Source organism: Citrus clementina, unplaced genomic scaffold (genome assembly GCF_000493195.1).
Source record: "Citrus clementina cultivar Clemenules unplaced genomic scaffold, Citrus_clementina_v1.0 scaffold_5, whole genome shotgun sequence".
In the NCBI taxonomy this organism is placed as follows: Eukaryota; Viridiplantae; Streptophyta; class Magnoliopsida; order Sapindales; family Rutaceae; genus Citrus; species Citrus x clementina.
Genome location: NW_006262201.1, coordinates 11,355,917 through 11,380,616, shown reverse-complemented (window position 1 = coordinate 11,380,616; position 24,700 = coordinate 11,355,917). Strand labels below are relative to the sequence as shown.

The 24,700-nt window shown below is 35.5% G+C and overlaps 1 protein-coding gene across 3 annotated transcripts; it reads right to left on the bottom strand.

Annotated features, from left to right (window-relative positions):
- Nucleotides 1-841: 841 nt before the first annotated feature.
- On the bottom strand, nucleotides 842-24,700 carry LOC18041402 (probable plastid-lipid-associated protein 4, chloroplastic). 3 transcript variants are annotated; one of them, XM_006431847.2, is made up of 6 exons: nucleotides 24,304-24,700; nucleotides 22,444-22,557; nucleotides 22,075-22,170; nucleotides 15,948-16,022; nucleotides 15,077-15,144; nucleotides 842-1,182 (listed from the first exon to the last, which is right to left on the bottom strand). In XM_006431847.2, the coding sequence occupies exons 1-6, from the start codon at nucleotides 24,643-24,645 to the stop codon at nucleotides 1,110-1,112; spliced, it is 768 nt and encodes a 255-aa protein (XP_006431910.2). In that variant the 5' UTR covers nucleotides 24,646-24,700; the 3' UTR covers nucleotides 842-1,109. The 3 variants fall into 3 exon arrangements, 2 of the variants coding, with proteins under 2 accessions (XP_006431910.2, XP_024039904.1); XR_002905360.1 differs by having other exon boundaries at nucleotides 1,166-1,182; nucleotides 15,953-16,022; XM_024184136.1 differs by lacking the exon at nucleotides 22,075-22,170.

Here is a 24,700-nt window from a genome sequence, read left to right as displayed (position 1 = left end):
GTAAAATGACCAAATTCCTTATAAAAAAAGTGCACTCAATATAATGCAATAACTAACTTATGAGAGTTAGGAAATGGTGTTGCTTTAAAGTGATGAAGGTGCATGAGAAGTACATGCTTCTAAGTCATAAAATAATGCAAGCTTGTATACATTCTTCTCAGTTTTTATAAAAGAAGCTGATAAAGGGGAATTGATTGGCAACCACCTCTCCATACCTTGATTGTCACTATTCAATATTCATGCATTTTTTTTAATAAAATTATTTGATGCTTATCAGCATCTGTCTTATCTTCTTAAGTCGTCGGTTTGCATTATTTTAGATATTTGCATATGCTAGGAGTGAATACGAAAGATACACATCAATGATTTATAAATGGCAACTGGCAAGTCACTAGAGTTACCCTTTAATTTTGTATTGAAGTATTATTTAATATTTTTATATCGTCTGCTTGCTGCTCGTTGAAGCACTTCAATTTTGCAATACCTCTGGAATTGAATGTGCATTGCATCAATTTTTTAATTTTTGGCAATAAATAAACTTTTATTGACCTATCTTACTATTTGTTATTTTAATGATAATATACGGTTAAGATTTAATTATTCTTATACTTTAATTTATTAACCATCAATCATATATTTTGATCGATAAAAATTCATATGAAAAGAAAATTCTAATCCTTCAAGGGGAAGATGTACAAATTTGGACTGGACTACACATCCTATTGTACTGAATAGAATTGAAATATCAAATCAAACATAAAATATGTAAATACACTAGATAGCATTGATCATCATGAGAAGAACAAAAATCTATAAGACGTGAGTATAAGATCTACTTTCCCACTTTCAAATGGCCTAATCCCTATTTAGGCAGGGTAACACAACAAAATTTCAACCATTTATTTTCATGCAATTCAATGGTTGAAAGAAGCTTTCTATACCTTCTGTACAGGAGGACCTTGTAGAATGTAGGCCACTCAAAGAAACTTATAATACAAGAAAGTATATAAGAAATTTCAAATTTATTTCAACAGAGACTTTTGGAAGCATTCTAATAGTCAAGAAAGTTTAATTGCCATTCATTAAAATACAGCTTCTAAATTGATACATCAAGTAGGCACTGTGTAAGATGGATCAACCATTTTCAAGATGAATAAGTTGCCTTTATCACCTCTTGAGATCCTGTCAAAATAAAGAGAATCACAGTATCGTTATTTCCGGATTCTATCAATCAAGAAATTGTCATTTATGGTGTGAGCAAGTTCATTCAAAGCACAATTTAACGATTATAAAATGAAATAGATTTGTTTTGTAAAGACTAACAAAATCAAGCCTTCTAAGTACCCCCAAAAGGATTAATTCAACATAACAAATTGTAAAAGAGTTCCTTACGGCTGAAATTATGTAAAAGAGTAGTTTTAAGGAGAGTGTGTTGCCACAAAGTTTTGCTCAGGAGCTAACTGAGACAAGAGTTTGTGCTATGGAAGAACATCAACAAGCACAGTTGACGTTGGAAGATTTTTACAGGATTTTAGACTTTTATTATTTTAGTCTTTTTGTTATTTTCTATTTTAATTAGCAAAATATTAGGTATGTGTATAGTGACTATAGTCTTTTATTTCTAGTTTAATTGTGATTAAATTTCCCATTTAAGTAAACTTCGAGGAGGTCTTATCATTATTTTCATACAAATATTTTGATTAATAAAAATTATCCCCCTTTGTTAATTCCCTTCAAGATTATCTCAAAATCTCTCTTATAGAGTTATTTGGATTTTAGTATTATCTAATTTTACCGTGCGATGTTTTAATCTGCCTTGGGCCATTCCTCAAACGATATCTAATTTCACAAACCCCATATCAAGCTTAGACCCATGTATTCTCATCTTTTTGTTGAGTGAGTATAATTTTATAGTTATTCTGCTTCTACTATCCTATTCGGTCAATTGATATCAAAGAAGTTATGTGCCAATCCCACAACTTTTCTGGTTACCTCACCCTTCCTCCATCATTTTCCACCACTGAGAGGGAAAAAAAAAAGAAAAGAAAAGCCCTAGCTGCCACCATCATCAATCAACAGCACCACCAAACTCACCATCCCTTACCACGAACACCAACTGTCACCATCCGTTAATACCCTCATGAAACCATCAGGCGAAGCAATCCAAACCCGCAAGCCACCGCTTGCTCGATCACCAAATTCAACCACCTTTACCGTCGAACGACCTTGTCATCAAACTCCCCTCAAGGCACCCATCCAACTCAGCCACTATCAAGTCCAAATATTAGCCACCAATGATATCGACAAAATTTTAAACTAAACTTTTATATTCTTGAAGGAATCCGCCCAATAGATACAGAGTTTAAAGAAGGAACTCTAAAAAGAGAACTCTTCTAGGCTATGTTATCAAAATCACTCACCCTCTTTTAAAAGTTACAACTTAATACATTTATATAGGTAACTTAGAACATCCCTCCAAGCTTAAGATAAAATTTCTATTATCTAGAATTCAAATCAAACCTGAACTAAAAGTCTTAGCTGTCATGAGGTGAAAGAGGATAAAACAAAACTCAATTTGACTACTAGGTCAGTTTGATAAGCAAATGTGAGCAGTCAACACTCATTTAATCATATCTTGATGTAGAAAACTTCAAATCGAACACCGTAAAATTTATTAAACTCCTGACTCAAAGAGCTTTCCAGAGATATGAAGTCTGTTAGATAGAATTTGATACTTTGATGCCAGTAAATTCAGAACTTGCGGCCTTGTGCAAAATTTCTGACAACTGTGACCTTTACTGACTAAATCTTGAATTTCTTTAAAAGAGAAGTCCAAATTTGATTCTGTAAAATTCTTTAGAAACTAGACAAAATTATCTTTTCAACCATACATTATAAATAATTTAGTTATTTCTAGAACAATACAGTCATTTTGGATTTGTCTACAATTGCGGCACAAGTCAAACAATTGGTTGTAGTCCTTTTGAGATAGTAAAAATCCTTTAAGCCCTTTAGATCTAGTTCCTTTTCAAACTACTCATCAATTTACTGGAGACGTTGAAGTACGAGTAAAGAACATCAAGAAGATGCATGGAGAAGTTAAAACGAAGATCATGAAGCAAAATGAGAAATATCAAAAGAGTGGCAACAAGGACCGAAGACATGTTGAATTTCAAGAAGGAGATTTGGTGTGGATTCATTTCAGAAAAGAAAGGTTCCCACAAAGTAAACTTTCTAAACTCAAACCAAGAGCTGATAGTCCATTTAAAGTGTTGAAAAAAATTGGCCAGAATGCCTACAAAATTGATTTGCCTAAAAATTATGGTGTTTCGGAAATCTTCAACATTTGTGATTTATCCCCATATATTGAAGAAAATGAAGATTTAGACTCAAGGACGAGTCTTTCTCAACCAGGGGAGATTGACACAGGAGTGATTAAAGACTAATCATGTTTGAAGGTTAACAATGAAGATCATTGTGAACATTTGGAATGGGTTAGTCAAAGTGGGAAGCAAAAGTCAAAATTAATAGCCCAATTGTTCAAATTAACTGTACTGTTATGGAAATAGTTAAATTATGTATAATATATGGTTGAAAATATAACTTTGTCTAGTTTCTAAGGAATTTTACGAAATCAAATTTGGACATCTCTTCTTAAAAAAATTTAAGATTTAGTCAGCAAAGGTCACAACCGTAAAAAATTCTACACAAAGCCGCAAGTTCTAAATTTACTCGCATCAATGCATCAAGTTCTATCTAACAAGTTTCATATCTCTAGAAAGCTCTTTGAGTCAGAAGTTTAATAAATTTTATGGTGTTCCATTTGGAGTTTTCTACATCAAGATATGATTAAATGAGTGTTGATTGCTCACATTTGTTGATCAAACCGACCTAGTAGTCAAATTGAGTTTTGTTTTGTTATCTTCCACCTCATGACAGCTAAGACTTTTAATTCAGGTTTGATTTGAATTCTAAATAATAGAAATCTTATCTTATGCTTGGAGGGATGTTCCAAGTTACCTATAAATGTATTAGGTTATAACTTTTAGAAAAGAGTGAGTGATTTTGATAATATAGCCTCGAAGAGTTCTCTTTTTAGAGTTCCTTCTTTAAACTACGTATCTCTTGGGTGGATTCCTTCGAGTGGCGAGTTGAGAAGCCCTGTATCTCTTGTAGGATATCATTGGGTGGTGAATCGTACTGTATCCTATTGTAATCCTCTAGAGTGGTGAGCTTTTATTAGATAATAATAAAAGTTTAGTTTAAAATTTTGTCGGTATCAACCAAAACCACCACACCAAAACACTACAAGCTGCCACCAATGGAAGCCAATTTTCTGCTGCTGCCACTATTGACTTCCTCACCACTATATCTACCAAATTTGGACCTCACCGCTCCAATTTTGACCACCAACCGTCAATAATCCCCAAACTCAAGAGTTAAGGATATTTACATTTTTGCCATTTTGAGAAAATTAAGTACTGTCCCATTTATGATGTGTCGCTCCTTTCTACATACTGGCATCCTAAGAAATTTCTTGACTAGTTGGACACAATTGAGCAATGGTTTATAGATGGATGGATTCTTGAAGAAAATCAAGTGTCCTATGTTGCTCCTAAACAAGGAATAAGTGGTTCAATTTGGTGGGAATAGTTACAAAGTTTAGACTTGACCAAAGGAAATGCAAAATTTGATCATAGAATCATATGAAGCACATTTTGAAATTCAATTTTATCCCTCTTATTTTATTCCTCTTAATTATTGCTTGGTGCAACAAGGTACAAGATCAATTTCTGATTACATTTCTAAGCTTAAACAATTCTATGGGACATAAATATTATTACGACCCTAAAGTGCATACAGTTACAAGATTTTTGAAAGGGCTAAGTTTTCCTATTAAAAATAAAATGCTTATATACAATATCTACACTTTACAACATGTAGTTTATTTAGCCACACAATCTGACTCGCAATACCAAAGACTTCGATGTTATAATTAAAAGACTTGATGAAATCATAGATTCACTCGAGAAATTGCAAGTCCCTACAATAGTGCCCAAAGAATGTACCAATGAGTTCACTTATTCTTGAGAAAGAAGACACGTTTGAGATGCTAATGGACGAGGTTTATGTTGCAACTAATGATGCGATTGATATTGTGCAGCCTGTTCCAATTGAGGAAAAGCCATTGGTTTTTTAAGACACTATGATTGAAATGGTTTTGCCATTACCAGAATTCACGCCATTAGCGACCAACTATCTAGAAGTAATATTTTTGTCAATAACTTATGTCGCCATTGGTCTCTCTCTAGCGATGAAACCATTCGTCGCTATATATATATACACGTAGGGGTGGCAAACAATACGACCCAATTTTTGGCCCGATTGATCTGGCCTGAAATATTTTGGCTTTAACCCCAACTTAAAGGTCATGGACCGCTCTCGAGCTTAAAAAATTACGGCCGAATTAAATTCAGGTCAGGGTTTGGACCCTACCTAACCTGACCCAACTTGACTCTAACACTAAAAAAAAAGATAGTGACATGCACATCACACATTCACACACGTGACACTTCTTATACTCTAAAAAAAAACCCTAATAAATTATTAGCTTTGAAAGAAAACTAAGAGAAGCCCCTTCTCCAAGCCGCAAACACCAACTTGGCAACACAGTCACCATTCACCAACCTTCACTGAATGCAACAACTGGCGGCATGAACTAATGGCGTCACGCAACACTGCCATGGCATTGTGCCATCACCACCTAACCAACCGCACATGAGAGAGGCCAACCAACCAATTGCGCACGAGAGAGGCTTCCATCACTGCTTCTTGCCGCGCCACGGCCAACCAACCAGCCGCGCGCAAGAGACTTTCGTCACCGCTTCATGCTATGCCACTGCCAACCAACTTGATATGTAAGGTTGAGGAGAAACGATGAAGGAGTCAACTCTAGGAAAATAAAGGCTAAATAAGAGTGGCAAAGAAGAGTGATGGTTGGTCAGAGGATTGCTTGCGGCTTAGATTGATGATGTTTTTCTGGTTTTCAAATTCATGGTTGGTTAAAACTTAAATTATTGGTGCAATGCATAGCTTCGAAATGATAATAATTGTTTCAGTAGAAAAAGTAAATAGAAAAAAGAAAAATTGAGATTGGAAATTGTAGAAATGGTGAAGCGTTCACCATATTGACAATGACATGGCGAAATAATATGTGCATAACGACATATGGGTAATACCTTTGTTGAATGGGCATTTGCCATACCTATTATATAAATCATTGTTTTAGGCAAATAATATAATTAAATTAATTTATTTAAATATCAAAATAAATTTTTTTAAAAAATTATAGTCATGCTTGGACTTGACCTCATTCAGGTCAGATCAAGCCCAACTCAAAATTCAAACGACTGAGCTTTCTTCAGACTCAAGCTCTTTCTTTGAGTTATAGTCAAGCCTAAGCCCGACCTGCCTCATTTCCATCATTAATTATAAATCCGTCGCCAAAAATATTCATTCAAATATAAGTTATTTGTAGCAAAATTGTAGACCTATTCTGTCGCTAAACGTGTATTTTTAGCAACAAAACTATAAGTTATTTGTTGAAAATATGCGTTTAATGATTTAAAATAATGTCAAAATTTTAGACTTTTTACGATAAAAATTAAATTTTGTTGCTAGATGAGTAGTTTTAGCAACAAAATTATAAACTTGTCGTTGAAAATAGGGGTGGGCAATAGTCAATTCAGTTCGGTTCAAGTCCCGAACCGAACCAAACCGAAACCAATCGGTTCTCAAGATGATGAACCAAACTCGAACTGAATTTAAGAACCAAACTCGAACCGAATTTAAGAACCGAACCAAAATATTTCGATTCGGTTCAAAATTTTCATTTTTTTGATTTTACAGTTTTACCTTAATATTATTAGATTTTATACTTTGCATATAATTTGAACTGAACTTTGCAATTTACACTTCCATTAACTACCAAGTTTCAAGTATACTCTACACACATAATATTAATAAACTATATATGAATAAACAGACTGCAGCACCAAAGATGACCGCGTGTGAGGGGCAAACGATGGTGTCACCGTCCTTGAAGGGAAGGGCGGTGCAGTTGCTGAGGGGCTATGCTAGGAGGCCGTGCACGCAGGAAGAGAGGGGCTGAGCTGACGCAAGGGAGAGACACGCACACGAGGAAGAAACCGAGAGGGGCTAAGCTGAAGTTCGGTGCCATGTGGAGAGGGAGAAACGCGAGGCAGAGAGGCGAGGGAGAGAGGCGTGGGAGAGAGGTGAGAGAGATATCGGTGATGAGTTGCTGTGTTAGGGATTTGCAAATTGAAATGAACGAATTTTACAAATTGGTTTTTATATTTTCAATTAAATCAAACCGAACCGATTGGTTTTTCGGTTCGGTTTAGTAAAAACCGAACCGTTTGCCCACCCCTAGCTCAAAATATTCGTTTGAAGACACCAAAATTTTAGATCTTCTGTAACAAAATTTAAATTTCGTTTTAAAATGTGTATTTTTAGCGACAAAAGTTAATAATTAGAAAGAGAATGAAAAAAAAGAGTAAATAATGCATAAAGAAAATGAAGAAATTTACATTCATTTGTAAAAATTTTCTTTAAAAAAATAGCTATTAAATTTCATCATTATTTTTGTATTTTTCATCAATAATAATAATAATTTTTAAATTAATTAATTCCTTTTTTATCATATTGTTGTTAATTATCATTATAATTTAGTATAAAAATAATTATATTTTAACCATACCATAAAAATTAAATATTCAAAAAAAGATGGTGCAAGTGTGTAACAAAGTGAATGGTAGCTGGCCATGAACCATTTCTGTCAGGATGCTTGATATTCTTAGAACAATATAACATCAACTAGTTCTAATGCTTCTTAAAAATACTAATAAATAATAATCTTTCATTTCTAGAAGAAATAAATCCTCTTCCCAGTCCCAAGAGGTTTTACTAAGTAAACTAATTATCACTAGCACCGCCCTAAGATTATTAAACCATAAAAATTTGCCTTATACTGTGGATGAAATCAGAATTATACATAATTAGAATTGTATATATTAGGATCTATGTTATTTGGCAAGATTTATTTCCTTAAATAGGTTTACTGATTTGTTTCCTTAGAATTAGATTTCTAGCTGTTATAGCTCTGATTTTGTGGGATTTGATTTATTCTCCTGTAATCTATTTAAAGAGGAGTAATTCTCATCAATAAAACACAGAAATTATTCATTCTAATCTGTGAATTTACATGGTATCAGAGCCTAAGGACTAATTGTCTCTTATGGCTGGAAAAGAAGTCGACATCTCATCTGGTGACAATACCGGATCTTCAACATCTAGCCAATCTATGGCTGAGCCTAGTTCCATCCCAATTGCTTCTCTTTCCGGAAGCGATGCATCTCTTCATATTACAGCCCACAAATTAAATGGTAGAAACTACCTACAATGGGCACAGTCAGTCAAGATTGTGATTTGTGGGCGTGGTAAACTGGGCTACATCACTGGTGAACTCCCTGCTCCCAAGACAACTGACCCATTGTACAAGACATGGCTGTCTGAAAATTCTATTGTTCTTGCATGGCTCATCAATTCAATGGAACCACAAATTAGTCGTCGTTATCTCTGGTTCAAGACAGCCAAAGATGTGTGGGATGCAGCTCGACGGATGTACTCTGATCTTGGGAATGCTTCTCAGATTTTTGAGATTCGTTCAAAATTGAAGGAGATGAAACAGGGTTCCAACTCTGTCACCCAATATTTTTCTGACCTCCAAGATCTTTGGCAAGAATTAGATCTGTTTTTTGAAGATGACTCATTTTGTGCTGAGTGCAGTGTCAAGCAAAAGCATAACCTTGAAAAAGAAAGAGTATTTGATTTCCTTGCTGGTCTTAATAGAAATCTAGATGAGGTACGGGGCCGAGTGATGGCTCAAAAGCCTTTCCCTTCTACTGACGAAGCCTTCGCAGAAGTACGACGTGAGGAAGCTAGGCGAAAGGTGATGCTCTCGGATGACAAATCTGTACCTCCATCCGCACCAGAAGTATCAGCCTTAATGACTACTAAAACTCACTCAAATGGACAGCAGCATCCTGATCATCGTTCGAACAAGCGACCATGGTGTGATCATTGTAATCGACCTGGACATACTCGGGACAAGTGTTGGGAGATTCATGGGAAACCAGCAAATTGGCAGCCTCGAAAAAAAAATGACGGACGTGCACACCATACCCAATCCAATCAAGACCACTCTGGTGCATCTATTCCGTTCAGCAAGGAACAAATTGACCAACTATGCAAACTTCTCAATTTATCTTCTGTCAATGCCTCTCAGACCCATCCACCCAACTATGCAAACTCCACCAGTGGATCATGTTCTGTTGCCAAATCTGGTAAACTCTACTCTGTCCTAAATTCCCAATCAATGATTCAATCTACAGACCCTTGGATAATTGATTCCGGGGCCTCTGATCATATGACAGGTAGCTCTAATTGTTTTCACTCTTATGTCCCTTGTTCTAAACATATCACGGTTAAAATTGCTAATGGATCTTTTACACTAGTAGTTGGAATTGGTGACATAAAACTATCTCCAAATTTAATCCTCAAATCTGTCTTCCATGTCCCTGCCCTAAAATGCAACCTAATCTCTGTTAGCAAAATCACACGTGACAATCATTGCGTTGCTAATTTCTTGTCTTCTTCTTGTCAATTTCAGGACCTATCATCGGGGAAGACGATTGGCAGTGCTAGGATTCATGATGGTCTTTATTACTTTAATGATGATCACCCAAAGAGTCAACAAATTTTTTTGTTTGGTGTTGCTTCTACATCTATTTCTAGTACTAATGAAATAATGTTATGGCATCATAGGTTTGGCCATCCTAGTTTTTTATATCTAAAACGTCTATTTCCGTCTTTGTTTGCTAATAAAAATACTGTTTCTTTTGAGTGTGAAATTTGCCAATTAGCTAAACATACTCGCATGTCCTTTTCTCCAAAGGTTTACATTCCTTCCACTCCATTCTCTTTGATCCACAGTGACATATGGGGACCTTCAAAAATTACAACTTGCCATGGGAAAATATGGTTTCTTACATTTATAGACGATCACACACGGGTTACATGGGTTTATCTCCTACATAACAAATCTGAAGCCAGTCACATATTCAAAGTTTTTCACAAAATGATTCAAACTCAATTTCAAAGCCAAATTCGTGTTCTAAGAACTGACAATGGAAAAGAATATTTCAATTCCATTCTTGGTGATTATTTGTTAGAAAATGGAATTCAACATCAAAGCTCTTGTGTTGATACTCCACAACAAAATGGAGTATCGGAAAGAAAAAATCGTCATTTGTTAGAGGTAGCTCGGGCACTCATGTTTACCATGCATATCCCAAAGTACTTGTGGGGGGATGCTATCCTCACTGCTACCTACCTCATAAATCGTATGCCAAGTCGTCCTATCAATTTTGAAACCCCTTTATCTGTTCTTTCAAAAACCTACCCACATGTCTCTAAGTCTAATACACTTCCATTAAGAATTTTTGGTTGCACAACATTTGTCCATATTCATGACCATAATAGAAGTAAACTTGACCCTCGAGCCATCAAAACTGTTTTCATTGGTTATTCTCCAACCCAAAAAGGATATAGGTGTTACTGTCCAAAAACTAAAAAAACATATATTTCTTGTGATGTCACATTCTTTGAAAATACACCATATTTTTCTCCAACTTCGCTTCAGGGGGAGAAATGGGATGAAGCTTGCTGTTCTTGGGATATCCATGACCTGCCCTTACTTGATGTTAAGTTGGATACAGCCGTCTCTATTCCTGAGTCAACTAAAATCAGTCCTCCTGTAATTGATCCAATTTCACCAGTATTGGAAACAAGAGGAGATTCAACACTTTCAATATCTAAACAACCAGAATTGCAAGTCTACTCTAGAAAGAAAAAGTCTCAAGCAAATAAAGAAATCATGAATCCTACTCACAGTCACGAGGATGAACCGATGGTAGAGTCTCATTCACCAAACGAGTCAGGTAAATTCAGTCCTATTCCTGATCTAGATATGCCAATAGCATTAAGAAAAGGTGTTAGATCTTGCACTCATCACCCCATTTCTAAATTCATATCTTACTCAAATCTGTCTCCTTCACTCCATGCTTTCACCTCGAGTTTGTCTAGTGTTTTGATTCCTAGATCCATTGAAGAGGCCCTATCTATTCCCGAGTGGAAAGCTGCTGTTCTTGAAGAAATGCACGCCCTTAGACAGAACAATACATGGAGCCTGGTAGAGTTGCCACAAGAAAAAAATACAGTGGGTTGTAAATGGGTATTCACTGTCAAGTATAAGGCTGATGGTTCAATTGAAAGACACAAAGCGCGTCTAGTGGCCAAGGGCTTTACTCAAACGTACGGGATTGACTACACTGAGACCTTTGCTCCTGTTGCCAAACTCAACACTATCAGAATTCTTCTATCTTTGGCTGTAAACTCTGATTGGCCTCTACATCAACTTGATATAAAAAATGCCTTTCTAAATGGTGAGCTTGCAGAGGAAGTTTTTATGTGTCAACCTCCAGGATTTGAAGAAAACCTAGGGAGTCACACTGTTTGTAAACTCAACAAGTCCCTCTATGGTCTGAAGCAGTCTCCACGGGCTTGGTTCGACAGATTCTCCAAAGTTATCAAGGAATTTGGCTATGTCCAGGGACAAGCTGATCACACGTTGTTTGTTAAGCATGCTGAAAATGAAAAAATTACTATTCTTATAGTGTATGTTGATGATATCATTGTCACTGGAAATGATAACAAAGAAGTGGAAAGAGTCAAGCAAATGATGGCAAAGGAATTTGAAGTTAAAGACCTTGGAGCGTTAAGATACTTTCTTGGAATGGAAGTTGCAAGGAGTAAGAAGGGGATCTCTGTCTCTCAAAGAAAATATACTTTAGATTTGTTGGAAGAAACTGGCATGCTGGGATGCAAGCCGAGTAAGACTCCAGTTGAACTTGGCAACAAAGGAAAAATGCTTGAAAGAGGGCTGGTCGATAAAGGACAGTATCAACGCCTAGTTGGAAAGCTTATCTATCTCTCACATACACGACCGGATATTGCCTTTGCAGTGAGTTTAGTAAGTCAACATATGCACGCACCATGTCAAGGTCATTTGAATGCAGTATATAGAATCCTGAGATACTTGAAGCAAACACCCGGAAAAGGCTTGTTTTTTGCAAAGACTAATGATCGAAAGGTGAAAGCATTCACAGATGCTGATTGGGCTGGATCAATTAATGATCGTAAATCAACATCTGGTTATTGCACGCTGCTATGGGGAAATCTGGTGACTTGGCGTAGCAAAAAACAGTCAGTGGTTGCTAGAAGTAGTGCAGAAGCCGAGTTTAGAGCTATGGCACATGGAGTGTGTGAGCTTATCTGGATAAGAAGGGTGCTGAAGGAATTAAAGATTGGATTTGAAGAACCTATGCTGCTCTATTGTGATAATAAGTCAGCAATTAGTATAGCTCACAATCCTGTTCATCATGATAGGACTAAACACGTGGAGGTTGATCGACATTTTATTAAAGAAAAGCTTGATGGAAACATTATCAAGCTTGAATATGTGCCTACATCTCACCAACTGGCTGATATCCTCACAAAAGGACTCTCAGAACAGACTCATAACTTTCTTGAAGGCAAGCTTGGTCTCATCAACATCTATAGCCAAGCTTGAGGGGGAGTGTGGATGAAATCAGAATTATACATAATTAGAATTGTATATATTAGGATCTATGTTATTTGGCAAGATTTATTTCCTTAAATAGGTTTACTGATTTGTTTCCTTAGAATTAGATTTCTAGCTGTTATAGCTCTGATTTTGTGGGATTTGATTTATTCTCCTGTAATCTATTTAAAGAGGAGTAATTCTCATCAATAAAACACAGAAATTATTCATTCTAATCTGTGAATTTACATATACTACCATATGGGTCATCTCAACTAAATAAGAATAATGTAAAGCAATTTCCTTTTGTGCCCAAAAAATGCAAATGACAGCTAACAAACACTCAGAAGATATTTTCTCCACATTGAATTAGAATTTTCCACGTGTTCTTAAGCTTATCTGGAAAAGGAACTAATAAAAGAACCACGATACAAGCTTCACTTAATATGTGCCTCAATTGGACAAGAATAATGCATTCCAGTGCAATAATCTACACCGAAGTCATTGAAATATATAAACACTCTTTCTTCACAGAAAATTCTTTCAAGGTGTGTGTGTGTGTGTATACAACGTTGATTGATACAACACTTCTCCCAGTTGAACATATCTAGTTTATGTTACACCCTAAGTTTTCTATTGCTGGAACCTTAAGATTTCAGTAATGCACATATTATATCATAAGTTGAGGAATATGAACGAAAACTTAGAGGATCAACAACAAAAAAACTTCGAAAATTTGGAATTTTCCAACGAAGAGTTAAGTGGGAGAAAATAATCTAGTGCTGACTTTCATTGAAAACTTTCAAGCTTTCAAAATTTTTGTTGCAGAGACCCCAAGTTTTCATTCTTATCCCCCAACTTATGATATATTATGTACACTACTGTAAACTTGAGGTTTCAGCAATGGAAAATTCTGGGGTATAACATATTAGTAATCAAATATTACCACCTAAGGAGAAATTAACTTGGCGCCTTAATGGCTAAGATGCCAAAGCAACCTGAATAGGCCACGAAGTCACCTGCCAACTAAAATTGAATTGCCAATACCTCTTACAGGCTGACCTAGCCTCCTAACAGATCTTGAAAGTCCTAAGAAACCTTATGCACCCGAAAACACCTTGAGATGACCCATTCACTAATTACACCAGCTCCACCAGTAACTTTAGAAGCTATCTAACCATCCTGTCTTAAGCCTACCTATCTCCATATGCTATTGCTCTTCCATAAATAAACCAATGTTAACTTATTGGCCACTAAGCTAAATTGTAGATTCAACACGGTCTTCTTGCTTTTAAAAGATTTTTGTTCCACTAATTTTCTACAATTGATCCACTATCTTTTGGCTATAGAACTTGACACAGCATAACTGAGCCCCATTTTGCTTCCATGTTGTCTATCTCCTAATTCAAAATCCAGTACATGATAGGGCCAGCATGTAAGGATTTGTCTATTCCTAGTGTTTAAATGTAGAAAATCAATTCCATGTCATAATTATAGAGTTAGGCCAAATTCTTACAACTCCTTCTACTTTCTTTATCTTTTCAACTTCACCTCACTTCAGTAAGCAAGAGGAGTCTCAATAATGGAAACTACAGAGAAGATTGTTGGAACCATGGGAAAAAAGGGGAAAAAAAGATTATGAGCCAATTTGAAAAAAACAAAAATAATAAATAATATGTGGCAGCCAGTCAACTGTTTGAATATAAATTATAGAATAGGACCAAACATGTCAGAAGAAATGTCATGCAGAATACAATCCATGGAGCTCAAATTCAATTTCAAGAAGAGATCAGTCATCTAATTTCACTAACAATCAGAATATTTTTTTTTTTTGGTCTTTTTCTTTAAGTTTGTTGTAAGGTGGGAGAGTATCTTCTTTTATATTAAAGAATCGAAAACACCACTTAATTATCCATTCTTCTCAAATATAAATTAGGTGGTCTCCAGAAGTCATGGAAAATGAATAAATTGAAAATTTGTAAACATATAATGAAAAATATTTATGTAAATTTCATCCACATCCTTAAGGTAGCCTAATTACAGCAAACCTCCCAGTTAAGAAGGAGGTTTCTGATAAATTTGTCAAACCAGGGATTGACAATTTCAAGAAAGGTTAACGATGATATTCAAAAATCAATATCTAAGGGAAGATTTCTAATGGATTTTGAAATCAAGGGGTATCAAGAGATTTTAGCACAGTTATAGAATTGACATGAAACTTCAAGTTGTACCCTATCAAGCATAAAAGAAAATGTAATTTGTGAAAAAATAAACATTAAAGTAAACTTTATGGTTCATAGCCTGTCAACTCACCGCAAATCTTCATCCAAATATGTAGTTTCCAATTCACCACGAGCCGTATTGGGAGCTTTAACAGGTATCTGCAGACATGATAGCATAACTAGTGAAATGTTTGGACCAACTATGAATAACTGTCAAAAAGCAGGTATCATTGAGTTCATAATGTTTATAGTGTTCGTTGTTTATAGTCTAATAAAATTTTAGTTATGGAAGCCAATTACATGTAGAAGAAAAGAGGGAAAATATTAAAGTAGTATTTTCCTAGGCCATTTGACACCGGCAACACATCAGTCTCTAGAAGAAATATATTAATTTCAATTTTTATTGTGATTCATTTCATTCTTTTTGTGCTGTTTCAAACATACTACAGAAGATAAAAACAGTTCAAATGACCCCAAAGGTTATGTATTGATTGCTTGTAATGGTTGACAGATAGTTTTAGTTTCAACAGTGATCTAATAAAAGCGGGGTCCAACTAGTATCTAAGTAGTGGGGTCATGGCCTTTCACTTCAATGGTCTGAATAAATTAATTACTACGTACAAATAACATACAAAAATACAATCTAGCACCTAAATTTATGTCTGAACACTGGTTTAAAAGAACTACAGGACTCCAGTACTATCTCCAGTTTTCTTTTACTAGTATAACAATTCAGTTATCCAGACTAGAGTGAAAAATTGGGTTAGCATAGAAAATAAAATAAAACAAAATACATGATGGGAGTGAACCTATTGAGTAGAAACAGATTACTTAAAAATAACAAAGAAAAGGAAAGATAGAGGAGGGAATGTATGTTGGGTCAGATCAACTGTGTGTTTACAATCTCATTTAACAAAAAAGAACAAGAAGCAGAATATCACTAATGGGAGTACAAAACCTACCAGACCTCCAATTTTGAAATAGTCAAATTGTACAGCCACCTTCCTTGAATTCAGAGGTGTCAAATCTGCTGTAACCTACAAAGTATAAATATCGCTATATCATACAACAAAGAGTAGTGCTACTGTGAAAATAGGTAGAGAAAAAGTTTATGGAATAATTCTCTATTTCATATATTCATGAGACTGTACACAGTCTTTATATAGGGATACAAGAGACTAAGAAAGGAAAGAAAAAATTAAAGCAGAATATTACACACTGATTTCTAGGAAGCAATAACTCTATATTTACACCAAATATACACCTAAATATATAACGAAAACCAAATCAATTTGATTTGGTCAACCTTTCAACACTCCCCCTCAAGCTGGTCTAAAAATGTCTTTCATGGCCAGCTTGCAAACCAATTTCTCAAAATGTTTCTTAGGTAGTCCCTTGGTGAGTATATCAGCAATCTGCTCATTTGTAGGAATGTAGGGCATGCAGACCAAACCACTATCCAGTTTTTCTTTTATGAAGTGTTTGTCCACTTCAACATGTTTAGTTCGGTCGTGGAGTACTGGATTATGTGCTATTGCAATGGCAGATTTGTTGTCACAATATACTTTCATAGGTAGAGAATTACTTGCCTTTAGTTCTTCAAGAATTTTTTTAATCCAAAAAACCTCACAAATTCCTAGAGCTACTGCTCTATATTCTGCCTCTGCACTACTTCTTGCTACCACAGTTTGTTTCTTGCTGCGCCAAGTGACCAAATTTCCTCCAACAAAGGTGCAGTAACCAGAAGTGGATCTTCTATCGGTTACACTACCAGCCCAGTCAGCATCAGTGTAGACTTCTACTTGTAGGTGCCCGTTTTTTCTAAACAAAAGACCTTTACCTGGAGATCCTTTTAAGTATCTAAGGATTCTATATACAGTTTCAAAGTGTTCTGGTCCTGGAGCATGCATAAACTGGCTGACTAAGCTCACTGCAAAGGCTATGTCCGGGCGTGTATGTGAAAGGTAGATTAATCTACCTACAAGGCGCTGGTACCGATCTATGTTGGTCACATCTTCAATTTTAGCTGGCTGTAATTTCATATTAGGATCTATGGGTGTCTCGGCTGCTTTACATCCGAGTAGACCTGTCTCTTCAAGTAAATCAAGAACATACTTGCGTTGAGACACAACAATCCCATCTTTTGATCTAGCAAACTCCATGCCCAAAAAATACTTCAGGTTGCCTAAGTCTTTGATTTCAAAGTCACGTGCAAGCACTTTCTTTAATCTGCAAATCTCAACTAAGTCATCACCAGTCAAAATTATATCATCTACATATACAATTAACACGGCTAATTTCCCTTCAATAGAATGTTTGTAAAACATTGTATGATCTGCCTGACTTTGGGAGTAGCCGTGTCCCTTTATAACATTACCAAAGCGTTCAAACCATGCTCTAGGAGACTGTTGAGCCCATACAAAGACTTATGTAGTTTACACACTTTACTGCTGCCATGATTTCCCTCAAAACCTGGTGGTAAATCCATAAAGACTTCTTCTAGCTCCCCATTCAGAAAAGCATTTTTAACATCTAACTGGTATAGATTCCAATCAGAATGTACAGCCAATGAGATAAGGACCCGGATGGAATTTATTTTTGCAATAGGGGCAAAAGTTTCTTGATAATCAATTCCATAGGTTTAAGTGAACCCTTTTGCTACAAGCCTTGCCTTATATCTCTCAACACACCCATCAACATTACATTTAAGTGTAAACACCCACTTACAACCCACAGTTTTCTTTTCTTTTGGTAAATCCACAATCTCCCACGTACCATTCTTCTTTAGAGCATTCATATCCTCTAAAACTGCTAACTTCCAATCTGGGTGGTCTAGGGCTTCTTTTATGGTTTTAGGAATTGGTATTTGAGAGATTTTTGTGGTAAAGGCTCTTTGTTTATTGGACAACTTTTCATAGGAAACATATCTAGCAATGGGGTGCTTAGTGCAGGTTCGGGTTCCTTTCCTATGTGCTATGGGTAAGTAAAGATCAGGAAAAAAAGTGCTGGAATGTTTAGGAGAAGAAATGTTACCTGAATTTTCTGAGGAATCAGTGCTTGGAGGCAACGATTGAGGCTGTATCGAGTTTATGAGAGGGTCTTTACTGCTGTGATGATACTTTCGAGTATAAACACGAAGCTCTGGTGGTGGAATTTTATCTTTTAGTATTTCTCCCCCTGTCTCTGGTACATTAACACTTGGTTCCTGTAGTTCAAGGTTTCCTAGGTTTTCATTATTAGAAATATCAGTTTTTTGAGTTTGAGTTGGTGTGCCCAGATCAGGTAAAAACATATTAGGCATAGGTGTAGAAGTATGCCAAAAATGATCTTCACTATTTTCTTTCTCCCCCTGAAGAGAATTTTGGCCAAAAAAAGGTTGATTTTCGAGAAATATAACATCCATACTGACATGGAATTTCTTTGTTTGAGGATTGAAACATTTGTAACCTTTTTTATTAGGTGCATAGCCCAAGAAAACACATTTTTCAGATCTAGGATCCAATTTAGATCTAAGATGGTTAGGAACATGAACAAATACAGTGCACCCAAAGACTCTTAACTGAATATTGGAGGTCATCCTACTAGAAGGATATATAAGTGTGAAGTATTCTAAAGGTGATTGATACTTTAAAACACGGGTAGGCATCCTATTAATCAAATAACATGCTGTTAAAACAGCATCACCCCACAAATATTTAGGAACATGCATAGAGAGCATGATAGCCCGACTAACTTCAAGTAAATGGCGGTTTTTTCGTTCCGCAATTCCATTTTGTTGTGGAGTATCACGACAAGTGGATGTGTGAATTATACCCTTTTCCTTACAAAACACCTCTAGATAATTATTAAAATATTCAGTACCATTATCTGTATGGAGTAGACTTATTTTTGTTTGAAATTGATTTTCAACCATGTTATAAAAATCTTTGAATAACCCCTCAACTTCAGATTTTTCTCTCATTAAATAAACCCAATAAAGTCGAGTATGATCATCTATGAATGTTACAAACCATTTTTTTCCAGTTAAAGTGTTGATTTTTGAGGGTCCCCAAACATCACTATGAATTAAATAAAAAGGTTTTGAGGCACGATAAGTAAGTGCTTTATATGAAACTCGATGACTTTTAGATAAAAAACAACTTTCACACTGAAAAGTAGTACAATCAACATTTTTAAATAAATCTGGAAACAAATATTTCAAATAAGGAAAGCTAGGGTGTCCTAGTCTAAGGTGCCAAAGCATTATTTGATCCCTAGCAGAGTTTGAACTAATACTACTGCTCAAACCTTGAGCGTGTTTATTCCTTGATAAGTAGTCATCAAAATAGTAAAGAACTTCTCGCAAACTAGCACTGCCAATCATCGTCCCCAAGTCCCTATCCTGAAATTCACAATGGGAGTCAAAAAAGACAGCACAACAATTAGAATCTTTGGTTAATTTACTGACAGATAACAGATTGCAAGAAAGTTTAGGGACATGTAGCACATTTTTAAGCTCAATGGTTCCAGAGATATTTATTGATCCTTTTCCAGCTATGGAAGATAAGCTTCCATCAGCAACTCTTACCTTTTTGTTACCAGGGCAAGGATAATAGGAATCAAATAAACTAGAAATGCTAGTCATATGATCAGAAGCACCCGAATCAATAATCCATGGTGCAGTAGTTGGGTGGCTAAATAGAGCATTAATAATACTACCTGTTTGGGCTAGTGAACCACTAGGAGTACTAGGTGGAGGATTAGAAGTCAGCAGCTTTATGAGATGGGCAATTTGCTCCTTGCTGAGATTTTTTTCTAGATTCTCCACTTCATTGGCAGACGCACGGCTATGCTTGCTGTTTTTCCAGTCTGCAGGCTTTCCGTGGAGTTTCCAGCAAGCCTCCCGAGTATGGCGTGGTTTATTACAGTAATCACACCATACTCGAGGTTTTTGTTGCTGTTGAGTGATGGAGCGGGTAGCATTAGCATCTGCTGTAACAAGGGCAGATTTTTCCACAGAGACAACGGAGTTCTTTTTTCCCAACATAACACCTCGACGACTTTCTTCTCTCCTTACTTCAGAGAAAACATCCTCAAGAGTAGGAAGTGGCTTTCTCCCAATAATTCTTCCTCTTACCTCATCAAATTCAACATTGAGCCCAGCCAGGAACTTGAAGATTCGCTCATTATTGACAGTTTGTTTGTGGTGCTTAAAATCTTCCATGCTCTCCCACTCGTAGTCGTTGAATAAGTCCAGATCTTGCCACAATCTCTTTAGAGTATTGAAGTATTTTGTTATACTATAATCTCCTTGACGGATATCTCCAAGAGCAAGCTGCAACTCATAGATCTGGGACTGATTTCCATAGTCAGAGTACATCTGACTCACATTATCCCAGAGTTCTTTTGCAGTAGAGTAGCACATATAATTTGCACCAATGTCTTCATCCATGGAGTTGACTAACCATGCCATAATCATGGAGTTTTCGGCATCCCAAACACCATAAGAGGGATCAGATATTTCAGGAGCCTTAACATCTCCGGTAAGATAACCAATCTTCCCTCTTCCCCTAATATACATTCTAACCGACTGAGACCATCTTTGAAAATTTCCTTTATTCAGCCGGATAGTTGTAATCTGGACAGAATGAGATTCAGAATGGGAAATTTTTGGTTCTAGTCTTTTTGAGGTGACTGTGGTTTCAGAAGATTGGTCAGACATGGTAGGGAAGAGATCAGAAAGAAAGGGAGCCTAGCTCTGATACCATGTGAAAATAGGTAGAGAAAAAGTTTATGGAATAATTCTCTATTTCATATATTCATGAGACTGTACACAGTCTTTATATAGGGATACAAGAGACTAAGAAAGGAAAGAAAAAATTAAAGCAGAATATTACACACTGATTTCTAGGAAGCAATAACTCTATATTTACACCAAATATACACCTAAATATATAAGGAAAACCAAATCAATTTGATTTGGTCAACCTTTCAACAGCTACAAATCTCAATCCCAAAAATCTATCCCAAATAAAGTGCCATTCATGAATAGGGTGGTAAAATAATACAACTAATTCACTTGCATCTCATAAAGAATTTCCAACCACTTTATAAATGACACAGCACATGCTGCATCATTTGAGATGAAATTTGGGATTAAAACTTGAGATGTCTATCATTACTCTACAGCAAATAGAAGATGCATGCATTTTAATTGTTGTCACAGAGACATAACATGCAATTACTTATAATTTCGGCTAAAACCAAGTACAGTGTGAAGATTGAGCACGGTTCTACGAATCAAAAAACTATTTGTAAGTGTATTTTATTTGCTTTTTTAACTAAACAATGGCTGGGAGCAAACAGGATGATTGTACAAGATAAAAACTAAAAAGTCCAAAGCTAGTTTAACAGAGGGAACTGGTGGAGCTTGAAACATAGCTCCCAGCCAAGACTCAGGGATGGAGCCAATGCATAGCTGGATCAGCAACTGACCTGATTTCAAATTTTGTCATCATCTTTTGTTAAAATGAATTTGAAAAGATAACAAAGGCACTATAAGACATGTAAAGGTCAAACTTATGCCTAAGCAGACAATTTACTGTCGATTTATACAAAATCATTTTATGCAATATATCACTTTCTCACTCCTTGCTTTCCTAAATCTATTAGATAATGGCAACAAAGAAGTATTCACATGCCTATTAGTAAAATGGTTAAAGGATTGTAGATGCTTCTATCCTGACATTGCAGTGTGACTATTAAATAATGTTTCCTCAAGCTTGGAAATCAGAAGTCATATGCAGTTGATCTTCAATATTTTGAGAATTGGTGCAAAAATTTTTATTTGCATTGGGCCATAAGAACTAAACCTTGTCAAAATAGTTAAAAATGCAAACAATTCTGATGATAATTAAAAAGTCCAAAAAAATTAGAGACAGAGGAAAGAGATCGTAGAGGCTTAAAATCAAAACAAACATTAAAAGGCAATGATCAGGTTCAAACACAGCATTAGTTCTTCCTGCAGTAAATAGTGCAATTGAAGAAATAACCAAAGAAAAAAGTTTAAATAGAAGTCAACAAGCCAGTTATGCATTTGAAAAAGAATACCTGGTTGAAGAAAGGCCCAGATTCCAAATTTTGTGCCCTCAGTGTGTCCACATTGATTGCTTGGTAGTTTCTAACCGATCTTAAAAATCTGGGCCTCTGTAACAACATTACTTTTTGGGTCACTCAATTGTAGAAGCAAAGGAAAGATATTCTAACTATTCCTCGTATTAACGAACAACCCAAGCACAAACACAAGTGAAACTGAACCGTTTTGCTGAATCTCTCTACCCTCTCCTAAAGGTGACCAAATATAAACAACTAGGCTATCTCCTCAAGACTAAATGAAGCCACTTCTACACTAAATATAAGGGGGATGATAAATCATACTTTCCACTGGTAAACAAAATGAAAAAAAAAGGTTTGGCTTACCTGGGTCTGCAAAATTGATTGTGAAGTTGTGTATATAAGCTCCCACTTTCCATTTAGCAAGTCAGACTTGAGTGGCTCCTTTGTTGGATTCACTCCTTCAAGTTTCCGTGCTATCTATTCAAAAATAAATATCAAGAATCAGCGGAAAAGAATGCATAAAAACAAGAAATTTCCCTGCACCATGTCTGATGATACAATGGCATATTACTATCCAATGACAATTTTAATTAAACATCACTAACGACAATGATTTTCATTCTCCAGATCCTGCTAATTCAGTAACCAAACGAAGAAAAGGAGCTAAAACTGACTTGCAACCTTTCATTTCCTATTAACGGCCAAACTGTGCTCAAGGGAAAATAAGCCAATAAGTCTCGGTGTCAAATTACTTTTCATCTTGACCAAAGACGAATTCAAGTTAGGGCCAGTTTGGGATGGCTAAAGCCTAAAAGTGTTTTTTTTTTTAAAAAAAAAACTAAATTTCTATTTAGATATTATTAAGTATTTTCAAGGTCGTATTAGGCAAAATTACCGGTCTTTCACAACAAATTATCAGCTGGACAATGAGCTGTTTTACTAGTTTCATGAATTTTCCATAGTCTTCCATAAACTATCTAATATTACTGCAAATAGTACATCTTTTTATGTCTATTTTACTCCTTATTTACTGTCACAACAGTTTGATATTGAAATTCACCAAACAGTTATAATCGCTTTTACAAATCGCAACAATTTTTTCCCCCAAATGGAACATACAATAATTTTTAAAACTATAGATTTTATAAATTGTTTTAATTGAACTCCTCTCTGTAGTTGATTATTATTATTTTTTTCCAGTACGACTGACAATATTTATTTTAAAAATGACAGCATTACCAAACTGAAATTTGATTAATCAGTAAATTCTCCTTTAGTCCTAAGTTTTGGACTATTACTCACTTATTTCCTTTATTTCTAACTGTTAAGTTTTGGACTATTACTCACTTATTTCCTTTATTTCTAACTGTTACTTAAAATATTTCTATCGTTACTCTTATAGCCGCATAATCCAAGTTTGCAAGGGTAAAATAGTATTTCTAACTGATATAAATTAAAATAAAAACAAATGTAGCATCTAACAAATTAAAAATGGAAAATAATTAAATAGATCTCAATTGAAAACGAATATAAAACGGGAATATTTTCGATAATTTTTTAAAATATAGGGACTAACGGGGTAATTGGTTCAATCCTTAGGCACTAAAGGTACCCTAATAAAAAAATATATAGCTGCATGGCATCAATTTTATAAGACAAAATAAAATCATGCAATTGATACCAAAATATATTATTGTACAAACTATTTAATTGTAAATGTAAATAGTGTATATTAGAATTTTATTTCAGTCATTATATACTTTCACAACGTTCTCCAAACAAATATAATCTCTTTTCAAAGTCAATTTTCAGATAATAATTTATCAAACACTTAACTGACTTTCCACAACTAATTATTTCTTCACCAGGGATAGAGGAAGAGGCAGAGGCAGGTACCGCCCCCAGGCTGAAAAGCAATTAGAGGAAAAATAAGGGTCTAACTTGAAATTACCTACGTCTTGGAGGTCTTTACATTTGGCCCCCCAATATTTACATAATTTTGTTTTAAACTGCTTTATTTATGATTTATTCGGAATGGACCCCGCAATTGACTCCTTAATTTTACTGATATGATGTTACAGCCTACTTTAGTTTGTATTTTCGCCAGTTCCACCACTGGATAAAGGTGATTATCATGAAAGCCATAGCGTAAGTAAACTGTAAAGTAAAGCATCATTGCATATATTTTCTGATCGAAAACGACACAGTAAAGCAAATAGTAACCTGTTCGACTCTCTGCTGGTCTTCAGGAGTGGCCTCGGCGCCACGATCAAGAGGGGCAATGGCCTCGAGGAGCTCTTCTTTGAGAACCTTAGCGTCTTTCCCTTTGTTCAAGAACGCAGGAAAGAAAGAAACACTGGCTCTCCATTTTTGAGAAGCCGAAGAATGATAATATTCAGTGCTTGAGAGGTTGCGGTTGTTTTGGTAATTGTTGTTAAGCTTAGTGGGGAAGTAAGAGAAAGAAACCCTAGAAGGGAAGAGTAATTGTGGGGTTGAAAATTGAGAGCCAGTGACGACAGTAGCAGAGTGTAGACAAAGAGTTGATGATGATGAAGATAATGCCATTTATTATTATTATTATGATTAATTGGTAAGCTCTTTGAAGCGGGAGAGATTCAGT

Excerpts from the sequence above, each read along its gene's own strand:
- LOC18041402 (XM_006431847.2), bottom strand. The coding sequence starts at position 24,645 with ATGGCATTATCTTCATCATCATCAACTCTTTGTCTACACTCTGCTACT. Across the intron at positions 15,145-15,947 it reads ATTTCAAAATTGGAGGTCTG|ATACCTGTTAAAGCTCCCAA; the intron begins GTAGGTTTTGTA and ends TCATGTCTGCAG. Across the intron at positions 1,183-15,076 it reads TATTTGGATGAAGATTTGCG|GATCTCAAGAGGTGATAAAG; the intron begins GTGAGTTGACAG and ends TTATTTTGACAG.